Here is a 21298-nt window from a genome sequence, read left to right as displayed (position 1 = left end):
GCACCCTAACCGCCAAGCCAACACCAGGCTATAACTTACATAGGTAGTGGACAACACAAATTGGAAACGCCAATGTCGTCACTTAATAGGGTGTTGGGCGACCACGTGCGGCCTGGAGGCACCATGGCATAGAGTCCTCCAGCATCTGGGGCTGCAGGAGCGATGCCGCACCATTCTTTCACGAGAAAGTCAATCAACTCACACCTGTTTTATAGAAGTGGAAAACGCTGTCAGGCGTCATTCCAGAATATCCCATAAATGCTCGATTGGGTTCAGATCTGGTGACTGAGAAGGCCATGACGTATGGATAACATGAGTGTCATGCTCATCAAACCATTGGGCAACGACACGAGCCCTGTTGATGGGGGCATTGAGGGGTCTCATCTTGCAGCCATAATTACAGGTACCCAGACTTGCGCAGCATTTTTATTCATGACCCTGAGCATTCTGAGATGTTATGTGCTCCATGAACACATGTGTCACGCCTATGCGGCGTTGATTGGTATTGGTATCCTTCATTTACCCAGGTGTTTCCAGATTTTTGTCCACTACCTGTATATCTGCTAGTTACAAGGTTGTGTGTTTATACAGACTATAAACGGTGCATTGTATTGTGTTGGGCTAGTGGCTAGGGTGCCGGCTTAGGATCCTAGGATCCTGGGTTCGAATCCCGGTCAATCGCTGAATTAACGCCAGGGGGGTTGACTCAGCCTGTCATACCTTCCGAGGTCGGCTAATTGAGTACCAGTTCACTGGTAATTCCCTGGTTGTCGTTAAAGGCGGCAAAAAGGGTTGGTGTCAGGAAGGGCATCCGGCCGTAAAACATTGCTTCAAAAAGGGGACCGAAAAACAACAACAACCACGGTGCCCGAAAAAGGCCAACCCCCGCTTTGCGGGGAAAAATGGCCTCTAAAGGTGGTTAAACGGTGCATTGTATGTGCAAAGTTGGAATTTGTACAAAGTTATTTTCTTTTTTAAAAGTAATCAAATGATACTGCTTAATCCCAGTTCACAATCACCTTTAAGATGATTTATTCATTATCACAAGAAGAAATGACCTTGCACTCCTAACTTTCCAATAACTCAGCACATATACAAAATCCTTGTGTATTTTGTGCTACAGGATGGTACAGAGGTAGCAGATATATTTGACCCGTCGCGTCCGGGTTCGATTCCCGACCAGACTAAAATGTCACGTTGGTGCTTTGCAGTCCAGGCGTTGCATTTCAAAGTTTCCCATCCCTTGGAGAGACGGTAGCCTGGTATCCTGTCTAATCGCATTCATCGGAGGAGTTAGATATCCCACTGTCTTGTGAAGAGCAAAGCGAGGTCTTGCCAGCACCCTGAGCAAATTCCTGCCGAAACTGTGATAGCAAGTGGTCTCATCTCAGATATCCGTTGCCACCACGTTACATTGCTTGCCGAGTGGGCAGTAGCTACAAAACAAATTGACGCACACGTGATGTGTGAACTGGTGTTTTTGGCTGTGCAGGGCAAACCATTATATTTACTTTCTCATGCACCTTTGGATTCCTCATGGTGCTTTTGCGATATACGAGGTCTGACAAAGTTCCGGGAGTAAAACAATGAATTTTTTTTTTTTAAGTACCAATTATGTTTAGTGGTTGCCTTCAAAGTAATCTCCATGGGAGCTAATGCACACTTGCCAACGTCACTGCCATGCTTCGAAGGACCCTTGGAAGTTGTCTGAAAAACCATTTAGCTTATTGGTCATAGCTCTGGTCTATTGATGCAGTATGAGTTCCTTTCATTGGAGTTTCGGACGTCGGTCAGGTCAGACCAACATTCTCACCCTTTTGAGATTTTGGTAAATGATGGGTGTCATGAACTCCAGTACGGCTACAAAACAAGCGAGAAACCTAACGACCAACAGTAGACAGGAGAATTGCGATGCACGACAAATTCCGAAACCCAAATAGTCAGGTTCATTGTTTTTTCGTTCAAATTTTTTGGAGATTAGCAAAACTATATATTTTTGGAATATTCAGAGCATGAGGAATCCAAAAATTAATGTTGGCATTTGCGTAGACACCATTGCGAAAATGACACTCAGGACAGTGATGAAGATCTGAAAAAGCATATTCCTGAATGGTATAGACCTCGTAGATCCTGTGTATAGGACTTATAGTTCAATCTGATACTAACAAGGCTGCTTTCTTGCTTTATAAACCCATACCTATAACTTCAAAGGACTTGCAATATCATGTATTATGTAATACAGTTATATCACAAATATAAAGACAATGGTTTTCAATCACCTTTGTTTGTTGCTTTTCACTAATCCTGAGCACTATTTTGAGGCCTTTATTGGATTCCTTGACCCAGAAAACATGGGATTAGCATATTTAAGTTTCTAGGTCGACTAGAAGCCGAGATAGTACAAAATATGTATTGTATGGTGGCCATTTTGAAAATCCAAAATCTGTGTCTGTGCAAATGCCAACATTGATTTTTAGATTCTCCATGGTCTGATTCCAAAAATGTATAGGTTTGCTAATCTCCCAAAATTTTGAACAAAATTATATTTGTTAACATAGTGAACCTGACTAAAACCAGTGCTGCCACCTGGCAAGAAAAGAAAACAACCCATAAATCCTGGAACTTTATTGTCAGACCTTGTATATTTGCTAGGTATAGCTGTTTATTGCAACTTAAATCTGGTTAAAATTGCAAAGATGCCTACTCCTTTCCCAGTATTTCGGTATCCACCCAGAAAATGCAAGCCAATTTCAATAACTGATCATTTCTGGGAGATAACTTCATATTTAGATTTCTTGGGGTGAGCATATTGTGCACAACACCAGGGAGAAAAGAAGAGCAAATGTGTTTGGGGGTTGGGAATCGGGGAAGAAAAAAAACAAATCATCAACCTGCATAAGCAAACTTCCATGCCAGACTGGAGAAAAAACCCCCCCCATAAATCCTGGAACTTTGTCAGACCTCGTATATATTTGCGAGGTATAGCTGTTTATTGCAACTTAAATCTGGTGAAAATTGCAAAGATGCCTACTCCTTTCCCAGTTTCAATAACTGATCATTTCTGGGAGATAACTTCATATTTAGCTTTCTTGGGGTGAACATATTGTGCCCAACACCAGGGAGCAAAGAAGAGCAAATGTGTTTGGGGGATGGGAATCGGGGAAGAAAAAACAAACAAAAAAAACCACCAACCTGCATAAGCAAACTTCCATGCCAGACTGTTTTAATAAAACTATTGTAATATTATAATTGAAATACAAGTCAAAGGTTTATTCAATATACCTGAATTGTGTAAAAATATCTTTAAAAGCAGAATTGTATGCGCAGGAACGCAATGCATGCACAAAAAGCAATCGAGCACATCTCAACCTGTAGAATTTTCAAAATATCCTAACCTCCATTGTACTGTATATGCTATATTTCCCGAGGTGCTACGGATCATTGTGAATGGGTATGTCTACTTTGTCAAAACAAGCAATACACTGCTGCACAAATACAGCATTTGCAACGTATATAAATGGCAACCAACCTCAAATGTGTGTTTTGTAATCGATTACAAACAAAATGAAACTTTTTTTTATCATTGGTCTCAAGTGCAGTGTGATTTTATCAGAGCAGACGTTGCTACTGTACAATGTAAAATATTCATATTTTGGGGGATTTTTTTTTTGTATCAAGAGTACCCATAATCCCTGGTGTTGGGCTAGCGGCTAGGGTGCCGGCTTAGAATCCCAGGATCCTGGGTTCGAATCCCGGTCGATCGCTGAATTAACGCCAGGGGGGTTGACTCAGCCTGTCATGCCTTCCGAGGTCGGCTAATTGAGTACCAGTTCACTGGTAATTCCCTGTTTGTCGCTAAAGGCGGCAAAAAGGGTTGGCGTCAGGAAGGGCATCCGGCCGTAAAACATTGCTTCAAAAAGGGGACCAAAAAACAACAACAACCACGGTTCCCGAAAAAGGCCAACCCCCGCTTGCGGGGAAAAATGGCCTCTAAAGGTGTTTTTTTTTAGTAAAGCACCTTTATTGATCATAAACAGTTTCTCAAAATCCTACTTCCTCATGCTCGAGCATTATCCGACTCGATGCCGAACCTGTGCGGGTGTGGACTATTTTGACTCGAGACAGTGTCCACATAGTACAGAGACAAGCCATAACGCATGGCGGTTGGCATGCCTCCACAAGGAATTTTACCAGGTGGCCATAAATAATTTATTTGGAGGCAAAAGGTCAAGTAATATACGATCTCCATGCAACACTGAACCCAGGTTAAAAAGGTCGAGTTTGAGCTAATGCAGGTTATCCCGCCATCCGCTTTCCAGTCGGCCCGAGTTGAGTGAAAAGCTACCGTTTCCATGCAATGAGAGTTTGAAGGCTGCCGGCAGTTCTTTCCAGGAAACATTGCGGCAGAACCGAGAATCGATGCCATTGCTTTGTTTCTGACAGTCCCAACAAATCTTTGGAGCATTTAATGATGGGGGATGACATGGGGGATGATGGTGAACCGCCTAATTGAAGCCATGGAGGGAACAGTGGGAAAGAACAGCCTCTAAAGCGGGTCCATAGACAGAAAAAGCGAGGAACAAATGAGTTGAGGTGTGCAGTCAGCCTGGATTTTGAAAGCAATATTGTATTTTCATGACTGTTTGTATGTGGAGGTAAGTTCACTGGTCTGTAGTTAATAGGAACCGATTTTGCACCTTTCATCTAAGCTGGAGTGATGTTTGCTGACTTCCACTCTGATGGGAGGAGGCCAAAGGTGGACAAACTGACTAGAGCAGGCAAAGGTGAAGCAAGAACAGCAGAGCAGGATTTGAGAACATGGGCACTGATACCATCAGAGGCCGTTTCCAAAGCAGTCAAGGCTGGACAGAACTTTAAGTGAGAATGATACAAAGTCCAGAAGACAGTGAGTACGAGGGGAGATGATGGGAACAGACACTGTAATCCCTGCCAGTTGACCGGTGTTAACAGCCATATTCAACATCACACAGGTTGTCTGGTTAAGAAGAGGAACAGGAGAGATTAAATGAAAAGTTTGGCATTACAACATCCAAGAGCGAGGACATACCCGTTGCAGAAATCTGGGCTGGGAAGTTTACAGATTGTGTCGGACACGGAGTCGCAGAAACCCTTTGCTGCAATACCATGGCTGGTTGCTGCAGAGCTAACACCTAATCAACTTGCATGGTGACAGTTGAAAGGGCTGCAGATGAGGAACAGAGTTGTGATGAATGGTTATGAGTTGATCCATACAAGAGGAAATGGAGTGTATACTGAGTCATCATCATTGGGTGGATGCAATGCCACACAGACAAAAAAAATAGGTGGTTGCAGAGAGATGCACACATCCAGAGGTATTCCACAGGACTTGGAGGGGTTAGTGTGGGCGATGGACAATGAGCAATAGCAGTCTTGACATACAAGGCAACACAATCTCCAGAGCAGGGCAGGTGACTGGCAAAGCGGAACAGGTAATAACCAGGGAGAGACAGCGGAGCCAAAAGCATCCTGTGATAGAGAATGAAGACCTTGAAAACTGGTGGACCACACTGTGAAGGCGGAGGGAGTGAGATGAGTAGTTAGTGGTGCATGGAGTTGGCCACGCGGTTGTGTCTGCATGATGTGCGGTGAGAGCTGCGGGACAAGTGGTGGTACTTAAAATATGACCTGCTTATCCTGAAGCATTTGCCCAACACCATCCATTTATTATTTATGTAAATGTGACACGTTTGGGAAAAAGGTAACAAATTGCAAAATGTTACATTTGAAGCAAAGTCAAATGAAAAGCCAAAACACATACAAGTAGGAATATAAGCAATGTTCAAATGTGTTGACTGTTGCACTATATATATATATATTTTTTGGCGAATGTGCGTTTTTTTTTTTGTTCAACTGTCATTGAAATTTGAATTAACAAGTTTGATATACAAGTGCAATTCAGCTTTATCACACTTAGTGTGAGTCTTATGACATGTTCACCTCAATTTCTTCATCACACTTTTCATTTGTCTGTGCAACGAGCATCATGTTTTTCAAGAATACTGTCAATAGCCACCTACCTCATGGTTTCTTTCATACCCATTACTCGGATTTTCTCTACTCACAGGCCAACTACACCTTTTGCTTTTCTGCTGCTCTTCTCATGCTGTGGAGCATATGCGACTTTTAGTCAGCCACTACCCCTCTGCCCCAACCACATACCCTCTCTCATTTACCTCTTCACTTCCACATTAAAAAAAAAAAATCGGTACAGATAAGCTTGTGGAACACAAGGAAATTTGCATATAATTTTAAGATGTGGTCGGTTTAAATATAGGCTATGCCAAAAACACAAAAATAGTAGTTTTTAAAACATGACAATTCTTTCAGTACATGAAGTCATTATTGAAAAAGGTACAAAGTTTGTGAATCCCAAAAAAAAAAAAAAATTACAAATAAAGATTCAAACCAAAATGTATTTGCACCAACCACACCATCCAAAACCATGACTTCATGAACTAATTGGCACAGAAAAAAATTATATTTAGAAATCCAATGTGGCAATTTTTGACCAGCGACACACACACACCTGATGCAATGCTCTCTGCTGGTTAGGGCAGGAATTTGTAATTTGTTTAGGGTGACGGCAATAGCTCACATACACTTCGCGAAGGATACCGTGGTATATTTGATGTCCGCCAACTAATACCGACAGACGATACACCCAATTTAACGTCCACCTGAGGGACGGCACACACTGATGAATCACTCTGCCTGTGAAACACCGGAATGGCAGTTTATAGTTGGGTCGAGATTCAAACCCAGGTTCGACACCTTAGAGGTAAGTGTGCGTACCTCAAGGCCATCCTGCCAGCCCAGAAATTCAGATGAACTATTTTGAATGAGTTTTTTTGTGGTAGTTAAGACCAGCATATTGGGAAAAGCCTTTGCCACATGTGGCACATGTGAATGGCTTTTCACCCGTATGCATACGGATGTGCTGTATCAGATAAGATGAACGAGCAAATGCTTTGCCACATTTTTCACATTTGTATGGCTTCAGACCTGAATGCACAGTCTTGTGGCGGGCTAGGTGTGAAGAGTGTGAGAACGCAGCACCACATTTGGGACAGAGGTGAGGTTTCTCCCCGGTATGCACACGCCGATGCTGCGCCAGATACGCTGCGTTTGAGAAACCCTTGCCGCAAATCTCGCAAATGTACGACTTCTCATCAGAGTGGGACTTGCGATGTAGTGTCATGGATGAGTATTGCGAGAAACGTTTTCCACAATCTTCACATGTGTAGGGCTTCTCACCAGTGTGTGTTCGGTTGTGCACGATCAGGTAGGACGAGCGCGAAAACGTCTTTCCACACACCTCACACATGAACGGTCGCTCACCTGTGTGCTTTAACTGGTGAAACTTGAGTGAAAGAGCATAGTTGAAGCGTTCGCCACAGTCCTGGCACTTGTAAGGCAGTTCACCAGTGTGCAGACGCACGTGCTGCGTCAGGTAAGATGCCTGTGCATAGCTCTTACCACAGTGTAAGCAGAGATAGGGTTTTTCACCACTGTGTCGGCGCTCGTGCTTGTTTAGAGCAGACACTTGCCGGAACACCCGGTTGCACTTGCCACACCGATGGAGCATACTCTCGCTATGCAGCGATAGGTGTCGCTTAAGGTATGCTTCCTTCTTGAAGAACCTGGGGCATAGTTCGCACTTGAAAATTTTTTCATTGCCATTTTCAGATGTCGTTTCTGCATCCTGTTGCCCTCCATTGTGCTCAGTCTCTTTGCTTTGTGAACTTCCATCTGCCCATGAATTTGGGAGGGCAACGACAACATAACTCGACGATTCAAAAGTTGGAGTCGCTATGCTTTCACCTGCTTGGACATCGTCCGTCTCTTCAGGAGAAAATGTCGTGTCGCTGTCATTGCTGTTGGACTGCACTTCCTTCTCCGCCATCCCATATTCTGATAAACACAAGAACACATTATCATCAACAAAGCTATGTTTGCTTTAAATAAATGGGTCAATCGCATAAATGTATACCAATATCAACCACGACATTTAAATGTGACTCCCACTTTATTGACATTTTTAAAGTTATATGCCTTCTCCCCAATAACCTTACAAAAAACTAAGTGCAACATTGATTGGCCTCAAGTCAAGTTAACTAGAAGCCTAGGGGAAAGTGCTAAAGTTAGAGCCATTCCTGATAAAGATAAACACAGTGTTGATCAGCATCAGTTATAAACTAGCAAACAAAAAAAAAAAAATAGCAAATGGCAAGCTGAAATTTCGGCACAAAAAACAAAAAGTGCAGTGTAGCAAACACTCTGCTATATCCACTTTGTAGCAAACAACAACAAAAAAATGCAGTGGAAAACCACTCGATTGTACGGTTGAATTCTGCTAGACCGCGTGATCAGCATTAACGTGATGCAGGAGCAATATAAACCAACAGGAACAAGCGTTACGCCTAGGTCCCCCGTCGGGGAAGTGATGTGAGTTGACAAAGTGGAAGACGCAGAAAACATGCTACGATATGATATTTCGCTCACAAGGTTCAGACATACATGGAGGCGGCCATCTTGGATTTTGACGTGGTGACCCAATTTTCAATAGCGTTCTGCCTTATGCCGATACACCCACACGCCAAATTAGAAGTTGGTACTTCGCCTATTTTTCAAGATATTTTGCTCAAGGTTCAGACATATATATGGTGGCGGCCATCTTGGATTTTGACGTGGCGACCCAATTTTCAATAGGTTTCTTCCTTATGCCTAGATACACCGACACACCAGATTAGAAGTTGGTACTTCGCTTATTTTTCAAGATATTCAGCTCACAAGGTTCAGACATACATGGCGGTGGCCATCTTGGATTTTGACGTGGGTTGCAACCACACACCAAATTCGAATGCGGTCCTTCGCTTATGCACGCACGCACACACGCACGTACGTATGGGAAAACCATAGTCCCCCTTTCGCTCCGCGGTGCGACGGGGGACAATAACGAGGTTTGCTTCCACATTGTTCCACATTAACACAAATAGGTGGTTCAATACGCATATTACTAGAAACAACCACTCTACTTTATTTCATGTTGTACAAGTTCCGGGAGTTTGATGTATTTCTTAGCGATGACATCCAGTTTTCAAGTTAACCTGTCCAGCAGTGCAGGAATGCAGGTTTGATAGTTCACCCACTTCTTATGATAATTATTCCTCATTTTCACATAAATGTAAAAACCTAAGTTGGAAGTGGCCATCACAACTTCACAAAACTTGTACAACCACCACTTTTCAACTTATTTCGTCCAGAGGTTTAGGACTGTATAAAATACAGAGCAGGTATACAAATTGGCGAAGTGGTTTTTGATTATTGTAAGGTTTTCATACAGCGATATTATTCTAATATATAGTACTGTAAATTGCTGGGACTTGTATTACACTCTCCCACTGGGAGCGGTGCTACACGATACACATTTCTATAGAGAACTTATCAATGTGAGTAATGAAAATGTTTTTTTTCAAGTTTCATCTTTCACCACCCACGGCGGGAGTATGCGCTCTACTGAGTGGCGTTCTAGTTTTACAATATAACTGTGCAATTTACATTATTTTCCCGTTTTTGCTAACCTAAACTTCTTTTTTTTTTTACCTCGAGCAGTTTACTGCTTACCTTTGTACCATTTCAGGTTATTCACTGGAGTTGAATTGCTTAAATTTCAATAAAAACTGGAAAACTTGGTGTTCTAAAACTTTGGACCGGTAGTGTAGATACTAGCATACAAGATCCGTCTCCTCGCTGACAGAAATACCAATCTTTGCGCAATTGCTAAAAAAAATAAAAAAATAAAACAAACAAGTATAGATTTAAAGTACACTGCTCCCATGCCAAATAAATAAACATCCTCCGGCGTGGCACTGCCGGGGCACCTTGGGCGCCCGGCAAGACCGCTGTGCAGCACATAGCAGGGGCGGATCCAGTGGGGTCTGGGGATTCTACCCCAGGAAATTAAAAAAAAATTGTTGGAAACAGCATTTTGTGCGTTCTTGGAAGTTTTTGCAGTTCCTTGCGTTCTTCCCTGGTCCAACAGTTCAGCAGATTCGTGATGACTAATGGCCAGATATACAAACTGGTGAACCGACTTGCCCAGCTGGTCCTTTTGCTATAAATCGATGGTGTGTGTGTGTGGGGCATGTTTTTTGTGTAGTTCTACTGGAGCTTTCTGATGTGTGTAGTTCTACCAAAATTATTGTTGTGATCTCCTGAGTTAATTAGGCTAATTAACTACAAACTCTTTGCCTCATCACATATTCAATTCATGCTCCACTCATGTGTTGCGTCATCTCCACGTGATCTTCGCGTCATATCCACTGGAGCGGCTGCCGCAGATGATTTCCCTTTGGGCGGTGGATGTATGTGACGAAAGTACGGTTTTTGTTTTTTTACCGTCGCACTTGGTGCATTTTATCATAAAGCAAAAGTGATTTAAAACCTCTGAGCGTTGGTAAGCTGCCTCGAACGTTCCTCATTCAAAATTATCTGGGCACGTTCTAGGATATTCATAGCTTATAATTTATCATCGAAAATCTGAAGGGGGGTTTTGAAATCTGAAGTCTGAAAATCTGAAATCTGAAATAATGAAAATCTGAAGGCTTATAATTTATCATCGTACCGCTTGCACCTGAGGTCAGCAAAGTAACTAAAAAGTACATTTTACATTCTAAATCGTACGATTGAACAAATTGTTTGAAATTTGAAGATCAGTGCCGATTGTAGAAGAGAAGAAACAGTAGAAGAAGAAGAATGCGGTGAGGTTTGCTGTGCACTGTCCTGGCTCAGATATTTAACGTAGGGATAAAAACGAACATTACATTTTACACTTTCAATTATGATGAACTCCATGCACGATAGAAAGTTTTTGTGTCATCAACGTGAAAACGTTCCTAACTTTTCTATGCGCATTCCATCAAAACATGATGCAAAGGTCCTTAACCAAGCAGTGTCATACTGTATTGGATTTTGGACACGCAATGTTAAGAAATGCACCTCTATGAGAATAGAAAATACCCAGAACAGTAAGGAAGTCAAGATTGTAATTATAGATGTTAAGAATCAAACTACGCAGGTTAGTGTGTTTAAAAACATGATGTGTCCAAGTACTACCTGAAAAAAAAAACTCACCATCAAGGTTGGCACCTTCCTGCTCCTCCTTAATGGCGCGTAAAAGTTGCTTTAATCCACCGACTTTCTCTGCCCGGTACTCGAGTGCTTGATTTTTTCTTCCCGCTTCCTCGGCTTTCGATCCGGTCTCCACCATAACTTCATTTGCATCCATGGCTCCTTTGGAAAGTACCTCCAACTCCATTTTTTTTTTTTTTTTTTTACATCCACCCCATTGTGAAACTAAAAACAAGTGAGAATTTGAATCAATTATTTATTGCGGTAAAAACATTTCATCAGCATCAAAACTTGAAAGATTGTGCCAAAAAAAAAAAACAACAAAAAAAAACCGATTGCAATCGAGACTGTCCATATTCAAAACCGAAGGCACCACCAACCAGTCGTGCAAGTGCCCAGCAGACAAGATTCAGGTCCTGAACAGCTACTTGGTTGCTGCCTTCAGCGTTGAATAACCTTTTCAGCTGATAACTGAATAACTCTCCACATACATGTACACGTCGCATCTCAATATCATGCGTTTTGATCAACATCCGCTTGCAACCAACTTCAGCAGCTTATTTGGCTACCAAGTGCAGCACCACTATCGAGGACAGGTAGCATCTGGAAACCAAGCCATTCCCAGGAGAATCAACTGTAGCCAGGGCATTGTTAATAACAATAAAATAAACTAATGAGTAGAATTTGATGCGAATGCGGCCCACGTTAGATGTCGACCCACTGTTACGTTTGATCTTGATTAAAGGATAAATTAAAAGTTAAACATCCCTTGAGAGACGGTGAGAGAGAAATCACAGATAAGTAGAAGACATCACATGCTTCAAACTCGAGTTTTGATCTGCGAAATGATTTTCAAAGGCAACACAACCTTTGACCTGATCAATCTGAAATTTAACCAGTTCATCTTTGTATCACAGTCCATACGTGTGTCAAGTACGGTCGAAATCTATTGTGTGGTTCATACAAGATATATTGCAGTAACAGATTTTAAGTTAAAGGGCACTACTTGACCGTTAGCCTTTAATGTTTTTACCCAAAATGTAATCGGTTTATCTTCGTATGAACCGATTAAACTTCTCACCGGGATTGGCAGGTGCGTACTTATGCCAGGTCTGGTCAAAATCGCTTTAGTTAAGGGGGTTACAACATCCTGTGACATCTGAACGAATCACAAATTCCTACAATGATCAATCGAACGTCAAGCCTGGCCAGCCGGCTCGTGAAAGACTTAGAGGAAAAGGTCCCCGGCCGAGGTCTCATCACGAGATGACATCAATTCAATTGGGGTAGTTAGGGGGTAGTAGTGGTAGTGGTTGTCATGCTTCCCGCGCAGCGTCGGTTACCATATTAGTAATTAACTTGTCACGTCATTTTACGTGGTTTAGGTTATCACATTCAGATCGTGCACAATGTGACTTCCAAATCGAACACGCATTTATCGACAGTCCTGCAAACATTAACAAGAATATCAAAATCGATCACTTACCTTCTCCAACTAATCAGATCGGCAATTCGCAAGTCCCAGAGCGCGAATCCCTGCCGACTTATTTTTTTTTTCACCCCAATGAGGCCTGCGATTTCCTGAGGCGGAAAAAGGGCAAATTTCCAACGACAAACCGACCTAAAACAAAAGTATTAATTTTTTTTGGAGGAAGCATGATATCAAACATTAACTTGCTGAAACAATTCCACGGCGCAGGATTAACCGGGAACATTATTTATCAAAATTAATCTACACGTAAAATAACAACTACACCAGTGTGCGGCACGTCCCAATAACGGGCTCTCCTATTGGATGATCCTCCGACTTTTGACCCTTTCGTTTCGCTCTACCCTTCCGGTTCCAATTTCCTTCCAGTTTGAAGTAATAATAATAATTTTAAAAATCTTCCTATGTATCTAATGACTGAACAACCTGCCGTTCTGACAGGTGTATAATTAATTTAATTGGTGAAGGGAACGCACACCATTTAAAACGTGGAAGTTATGTTAAATATACCAAGAAACACGGTCGATGTTTGTGAACTTAGTATCGAAATGTAGTGTTTTGTTCACAACGTGAAAAGTGGTGAATTCGCCCAAACGAGACTGTAATATGTAGAACGGCACAGGTGCCAGACTTTACACCAACTCAAGCGCTGCAAAAGACGTTTGCCAAACGTGTCACGTGACGTAAACATAATACAGCGTTAAAGTAAACACGAGGGTGTATTTCCTTAAATTGGCAAAATAATAGGTTCTGCTGTGTGAATAGCACTTACACTATGGTATTAATGGTACATTATAACTACGATTGCTTTAATAAGATCGAAATCATTCAGTTGCCCACCTTGTTGTGGGGTCGGCCCTGCCTGGGGCCTGAGAGGTATTAATTAAGGCTCAAGTCTTTCACGAACCGGCTGGCCAGTCCTAACGTTTGCTTGAATGTAGCTGGTGACGTGGTGTGCCACGTTCATGCACGTACACTCCCTCTGATGGACGTTAAACCGGTTGTCCTGTCTTTCGGCATTCGGTGGTGGCCGAAACCAAAGACCCCCGGGTGTCCTTCGCGAAGAGTCGTCGAGCTATCGTCGGCATCCTGAACAAATTCGTGCCATGACCAGCAGAGGGCACTGCATCAGCGGCACAGCCTTGTACGACGAAGAACTTTTTACCTTGCCATTTGACCAATACCATCGTCCATCTGCTTGGAAATCTGCCAACATCACTGCATTGCATAAACAAGGTGCACAAACTCATCCCATTGACCACAGACCTATCAGCTTACTTCCAATAATCAGCAAGGTCATGGAATCCATCATCGCAGGTGATACGAAATCCTTCCTTTTCTCCAGCAACCTAATCTCAGATCACCAATTTGGATTCAGACCAGGTCACTTCACCTTGGGCATGCTGCTTCTATACTCACCCAACAATGGATGGAAGCCCTCGATGCCAGACATGAGATCAGGGCCGTCTCTCTGGACATATCTCAAGCTTTTCATACAGTCTGACATCCCACCTTGCTCTTCAAACTCTCTACCTATGTCGTCCAAGGCCAACTCCACATATTGATTACTGACTTCCTCGACTCTCAGAACCAAGGTGTGGCTGTCAAAGGAATCCTTTAATCTCCTCTCTCTGTCAAGGCTGGAGAGCCCTAAAGCAGTGTTCTGGGCCCAGTTCTATTCCTGGTCTTCATCAAAGATATCTCTGACTGATAAATTATCTTTATCTATTTGCTGATGACTATCTTCTGCCGTGACATCCCTCATCCTTCGGACAGGTAGCGTTGAGCCTCTTCTCTTCAGACCTTGGAAAAATCACAAGATGGTCGAACACTTGGAATGTCTTTCAATCCTGACAAATCTCACTATCTCTCTCCAAAACGACCATCTGGCAAAACCTCCTATCTACTTTCTTAACAATCCTCTTGAAGAAGTTCAGTCATTCAAACTCTTGGGTCTTACTGTCAGCCATGATCTTTCTTGGGTAAACCACATTTCAAAGTTGATCCACAAAGCCAGCCGCCGACTGGACATCCTCCGTTGTACAAAGTCTTTCCTTGACACACCTGAACTCTTATCCACCTACAAGATCTTCATCCTCAGCTTGATGGAGTACTGCTCTCCCCTTTGGGCTGACTCCCCTGCCTCTCACATCGTTCAGCTTGACGTAGAGGAAACCAAGACCTTCAAGATCATTGGAATGTGCCGTGATGAAACTGAGTCTATGGGTCTTTCACTTCACCATCACAGACACTGAGACAGGTCGGTAGTCTCTCTGTCTTCTTCCACACGGTTTCTGGTCTTCCACCCTCTTCTCTTTCCATGCTTTGTCCACCCCAGGTTTCTGAAGGGCTCGCACGGTCCACCTTCAACCCCCTTCTGGTGAAATTTCCTAAATCCAGGATCACTGCTCACCTCCATCTATTTGTTCCTCCTTTTTCCACCTGTGGAACCAACCTCTACATTCTCTTCAATCTCATTCTTCCCTCCAGGTCTTCAAGGCAGCTGTTCACCACCATATGAGGTCATCCACAATCCAAAACCATGATATTTTTACCCTTGGTAACCACACCCAAATCCCTCCTAATTTTTCAGTTTTCCCTCCTTGTGGTTTGCTTCTCCATGCGTTGCTTCTCCATCACAAAACAGCTTGGACGATGCATAAAAAAAACAAAATGACAATGGCAGGATGGCTTTGAGGTACCCACTCTCACCTCTAAGCAGTCTAGCCTGGGTTTGAATCCCTACACAGCTATGAACTATCATCCTGGTGTTTTACAGGCAGGTGTCACATCTACTGGCATTGGTTATTGGATGTTAAATATCCCACGGTGTCCTTCGTGAAGAGTAGGCGAGCTATAATGCCGACACCATCCAAATTTCTGCCATAACTACTCCTGGGAGAGGGATGGCAAACCGCTCATCATGACCCTTGGTCAAGACACTGTTTCAGCAGCACCGAAGTTCTGTAATAGAGGTATGGTACATCGGATCGGAAAAGATGCCAAACACTGCGTTGTTCAATTCTGCAGAACTAGCTATACAGTACTTGGCTGGGTGTAGAATGCACACACACACGTGTTAAAAGACAGTGACACAGTAGGTGTGGTAACGTGTTTGTATGTACATCACCTGTGCACTTCACAATGCCAACAGGGACATCTTGAGCAATAAGACTGCAACTGATTGTGTGTGATATGAACGATGTCATAGACAAAACGATATCTTTGCTACAGCCAAGTTAAATCATGCGACATGCCACATCTTCTGTTCCAGTGTTCGTTTATAAAGAGCCTGATCTACACACATCATCGCATCGCTGGTAAGTGATGTCGCCATTGTACAACGCACATGTTGACCTATTTAAAGGCCCAATGTGAAATTAGGAACATTTTATGCTGGCAGAATTAAGCTGCAGGACTTGGGAAATGTATGCATTAACCTCTATAATATATATATACTGTATATGCTTCGCACCCGTGTCCAAAGGAAGTAGTTCAGTTTGGCATTTTCACTATGAAATAAGCAAATCCTAGAAACGAACGAACCCATTAGAATTACCCTTTAGAACCATCTAGAATTACCCTTTATAATTATTCTTTGGAACCCTTCAGAATTATCCTTTAGGACCCTTTAGAATTACCTTTTTTTTTCATGTTTTTAAAATTTATTTTGAAGGCTCCAGGCACAGACTATATAGCCTTCATCGAGGCCAAGCCTTAAATAAAAGAGAAGAAAAGTGTATGATGAAAAAGAGAGATTGAAGCTAGGCCGGTAGCTGTAGTTTGAGTGAGACAGAAAGTAAGACCAGCAATCCTGACATGGAGAGTGTAAGATGGTTCTGGGCACCACTTTAACGCTCCTAAGTCCGAACGATAGTATTACCCTGGGCAGTTGCTGTCTACAACCTACTACCTTGAATTACCCTTTAGAACCCTCGAGAATTACCCTTTAGAACCCTCTGGAATTACTCTTTAGAACCCTCTGGAATTACCCTTTAGAGTTTAGAACCCCTTAGAATTACTCTTTAGAACCCTCTAGAATTACCCTTTAGAACCCTCTAGAATTACCCTTTATAATGACCCTTTAGAACCCTTTAGAATTACTCTTTAAAACCCATTCGAAATACCCTTTAGAATTATCCTTTAGAATTACCCTTTAGAATTACCCTTTATAATTATCCTTTAGAATTACTCTTTATAACCCTCTAGAATTACCCTTTAGAACCCTCTAGAATTACCCTTTATAATGACCCTTTAGAATTACTCTTTAAAACCCCTTCGAAATACCCTTTAGAATTATCCTTTAGAATTACCCTTTAGAATTGTCGTTTAGAATTACCCTTTAGAACCCTCTAGAATTACCCTTTATAATTGTCCTTTATAATTATCCTTTAGAATTACTCTTTAAAACCCCTTCGAAATACCCTTTAGAATTACCCTTTAGAATTACCCTTTAGAATTACCCTTTAGAATTGTCCTTTAGAATTACCCTTTAGAATTATCCTTTAGAATTACCCTTTAGAATTATCCTTTAGAATTACCCTTTAGAACCCTCTAGAATTACCCTTTAGAACCCTCCAGAATTACCTTTTATAATGATCGTTTAGAACCCTTTAGAATTAGCATTTAGAACCCTCTAGAATTACACTTTAGAGCCCTTTAGAATTACACACAGTGGTTTGGAAAGGTTCCTCTTCATTTTTGATGGACAGACCGAAGGAAGGACATAGCCGAATATTGAAGCGTATTCATCACTTAAAAAAAGCTTTGAGAATGCATGTTCTCATACTCTCCTTGCTCCTATGCAGAAAATGGCTGCAGGTTTGCTTCATTTTTAGGGAGCGCAGGTGTTCAGTTGATTCAGTGCCCCCCCCCCTCCTTTTAGGTTAGGGTGGGAATTACTGCAATTTACTCAGAATGCTGGTGATAACTCGCCTCCTCTTTGTCAAGAGACACCGTTGCACCTTGTTCACAGATAGGACGGCACAATTTGTGCAACACTCGACCTGGGAAGCACCAGCCCACCAGTTTATGGTCGGGTCTAGAATCAAGCCCAAACTAGACAGCTCGAAGGTAAGTGTGCTGCTACCTTGGCAACATACTGTTAGGATCCTATATACCTGCAGCACTGCAGTGCAACCTCTCCTATCGGGAGATATATAGTCAGGTCAAAATACAGTTTAACCCCCCAAAAATTGCTACAAAAGGTTTCTCAACTGATTCTGGTAGGGTTTAGCGTACGTTATAACATACTAAAAGTTTACCAAAGTAGGACCCCCGGAAAAGTGTTTTTTTCAAGATGGCGTCCAAGATGGCCGCCGAAACCTCTTAATGATCATAACTATGTAACTATCAACTCAAATTTGATGATCTTGATGTCTATCCCCAGGTTTTTGGGGGCAAGGAACACATTAAGACAACTTTGGATATTACTGAGCTGTTGAATCATTATGAAATTGAACTCATGACCTTCAGCTGTCACCTAATGCACAAACACCTTTGTCCATCGAATAAGTTTCAGAGCGTTCAGTTTTGAGTGTCATCCTCCTCCTCAGTATCGACCTCTTGAGTGTTGTTTGGATTGTCACAGTTTTCAGTTTGGCAAGGGCCACATGCAGCAGTGCAGCAGAGTCCATAGCGTCTGCAGCTGCATCGAGAGGACTTGCATCCCCCCAAACAGTTGCAATGGATAATTTTCAAGAGTTCGTCAGGCGCAGCATTGTTTTGGGTCATCTATCTATAATTCCAGTAATCTCTGTGTGTCTGTCTGTATGCGACCGCTGTTTCTCGACAACTACCGGTCCGATATACTTGAAACTTGCCAGGTATATTGCTGGGGACCCGAGGATGTGCCTTTTCAAGGTTTGAAATTAATCGGACAAGTGGTTCCCAAGGTATGGTCACCGTACTCGCAAGCCGTTCGCTTTGGCTTTGCGAATGGACCAAACCATTTCATGTAAATAGAGGGGGGGGGGGGGGGGTTCTGTGGTCGTTACTGCCACGTGGTTTCAAAGTTTTTTTTTGTTGTTGTTGTTTGCACGCATGTTTTTTTGCACGCACGTACGGGCAAGCACGTACGGGCAAGCACGTACGTGCGGGCACGCCCTAGTAATTGGAATTAACTGATCATTTTCCTGTTTCCATCCCCATTCAGTTGGGTTCATTTCATTTGCCATCCCCATCCATACCATAATTTGAAAGTACACACGTTGGCTATGGAATATTGTTGCAGGTGATGTTGGGGGGAGCCGTTCAGAAGTGACAAATGCTTGAGCAGTTGCCACTTTTTTGGTGAAAATGATATGGCACAGTGATGATAGCGTATCATTAGACTTGCCACCAAAGAGATCAACCATCAGGTCTTTGCCAAGATCTGATATGTCCTCTTGAGATTTGTTTTGAAGGATGAATGCACTAGCACAGGACTTCATGACAGGATCAGATTTCACTAATTTCCGGAAGGCTGACTTTTTTCCGATGCCGAAAATCCTTGAAGTAGAATCACATCCTGAGTAGGCATGTACAAAGAGCAACTCATTGCACACATCGTCTCCTAAAGTTTCTTTCAACAGGGTAATGTTATACACTCTGTGTTCTTTTGACTGCTTGTTTGCATCAGAACGGAAGTAGATGATCTCATTGTCTGTTCTGGAGTAATGAAGGAGCAAGATCAGCAAATCTGTATCCTCACCGACCAACGTTGTGGTGCAATGACGGGATCGTTCAACAGTTGCCTTAACGATATCCCCTGCATCCCCTGGTGACTGAATGACATGGCATCCCCTTTTAGTTAGTGCTGTGCTGATGAGAGCAATCATGTCTGCCTTGTTTTTGTCACGAGACAAAAAGTCGTCCTTTTTGCCTGCAAACTCTGTTTCTGCAGTGAAACTAACAATAGGGTGCAGGTTTTTTCCTCGTCTCTGATGTGTGTTGTCTTTTATGGAGGGACCTTCACCATAGCCATCGAACACCACTGTCGCTTGTCCGTAATGTCTCACAGTGAAGTCTGCATAAGACTCAGCTATTGCATTATATGAGTCGCCTTTGTTCCACGGTAAACGATGGAGCAAAGAGCCACCATCAAGCACGTAACAATCTGTTTTGGGAATAGAGTTCATCACAGCCTCACTTGATAAGTCCGCAGCATGGTCTCGAATTGCCTGAGCAAGCTGAGGTTTGTCTGCTGTTCGAAGAATGTTCCTGGTCTCAAAGAGGGCTGGAGGGTAGGGGCTTAGTTCATACGTCAAAACCTCTTCAAGGGAAAGATCTCCTGACCTTGACACCATAAGGAAACGCTGGAACAGAAGGGCAGGATCAATGGTACGATCAGGAGCAATCTTCACAGCAGAGATATTCCCAAGGGTTTTGGCTCTGTCTTTCCGCTTGAATTTGTAAGTAAATGCCGACTTTCCGATTATATCTTCAATGATCTTGTTTCCAACCGATTCAAAGTCATGTACATTCACATCTGGCCCAGCCACTATCCCGTTGACAATGTTTCTCAGAGTAGGATCAGATGTGAAGGGTGAGCAGGCTGCAAGCTTTATCCGAATTTTCTCGAGATCAGATGCATCTCTTTTGATGCGCGCCTCAGTTGAGTCTTTGTGTTGCGGACTTGTAGTATAGGTTAGGTTTGTGAAATCCTGCATCGCAATGTTGTACTCGGATGTTACAGGTGCAGATAAGGTCCAAAGGTTTCGCATGTCCTCGGTCATCCCACTGCCGCGAGTTAGACCACCAGTGCTCTTCAGAGACCTCATCAACGTTTGTTCGATGACAAGATCACTACTATGACAGCTCGTGGGCAATGACAGATCGTGGGCGAACTGCCTGAATTATGGCATGACCAACTGCCGCAACCTTGCGTCTTGTGTCTTTCCCAACAAACAATGTTTCCAGTGCTGTCCGCAGACTAGTCGGAATGAACGATAGGGCTGAATCAAGTTTTAAATCGTCACTACTTGGATACTGATTCGTCACGGTAGAAACCTGAGATTTTATATCACTTCTGATTAACCTAGCAGCAGTTTCAATAATAGCGCGTTTTTGGGACTCTTCATCGCCTTCCTGACACGTTTGCTTGTAGTATGATCTCAGAATCTGCGACGTTTGTTCTCTCATCGTAACAATATCGTCCAAGCCTTCTCTTTCACCAAAAAAAATTGAGTCCTTAAAGCGTTCTTTAAGACGCTTTTTCAAACTGTAATTGTCATACGGTTCCGAATCAGGATTACAAAGATACCCTTTCATTATGAGGCTCAAAGATGTAACAGTTAGTTGTTCCTCACTGTTCAGTTCTAGGTAAGCACACATTTTCTGAAATGCTTCATACTTATCTTCATCTTTAGGACGACCACACTTTCTGCGCTTGGCTTCGGGGGCTTTCTGGAACTCTAAAGGCACAGACTTGAAGGACCGGAAATTTCCACTACACGAATGATGATAAAGTCCGTCTGCTGCATGTAAATCTCGTAAATAGTATTCAATCCGACCCTTTACAGTATGTCCCCAATCATCTGAACGGGATTCACAGACCTCCACAATTGTCTCCACAAATTTGTCAGTCCGTACCCAGCTAAAGTGTCCCTTGTCCAAATCAATTGTACATCCACAGAATACGCAATCCTTTTCACTGTC

The 21298-nt window shown here is 42.7% G+C and overlaps 2 protein-coding genes across 2 annotated transcripts in view; one reads left to right on the top strand and one right to left on the bottom strand.

The window, feature by feature from the left end:
• Positions 1-21298, top strand: part of HERPUD2 (HERPUD family member 2) — a 343531-nt gene that overhangs the window by 252677 nt on the left and 69556 nt on the right. The window lies entirely within an intron of this gene.
• LOC137435202 (uncharacterized) lies at positions 3207-12869 on the bottom strand. Its single transcript, XM_068128777.2, has 3 exons — positions 12659-12869; positions 11176-11397; positions 3207-7953 (listed from the first exon to the last, which is right to left on the bottom strand). The coding sequence occupies exons 2-3, from the start codon at positions 11357-11359 to the stop codon at positions 6872-6874; spliced, it is 1266 nt and encodes a 421-aa protein (XP_067984878.2). The 5' UTR covers positions 11360-11397; positions 12659-12869; the 3' UTR covers positions 3207-6871.

Source organism: Myxine glutinosa, chromosome 9, assembly GCF_964187855.1.
Source record: "Myxine glutinosa chromosome 9, kmMyxGlut1.1, whole genome shotgun sequence".
NCBI classification, from domain to species: Eukaryota; Metazoa; Chordata; class Myxini; order Myxiniformes; family Myxinidae; genus Myxine; species Myxine glutinosa.
The sequence above is the reverse complement of the archived record's forward strand: the minus strand, read 5'-3'. Positions and strand labels throughout refer to the sequence as shown.

Excerpts from the sequence above, each read along its gene's own strand:
- LOC137435202 (XM_068128777.2), bottom strand. The coding sequence starts at position 11,359 with ATGGAGTTGGAGGTACTTTCCAAAGGAGCCATGGATGCAAATGAAGTT. Across the intron at positions 7,954-11,175 it reads GGAAGGTGCCAACCTTGATG|AATATGGGATGGCGGAGAAG; the intron begins GTGAGTTTTTTT and ends TGTGTTTATCAG.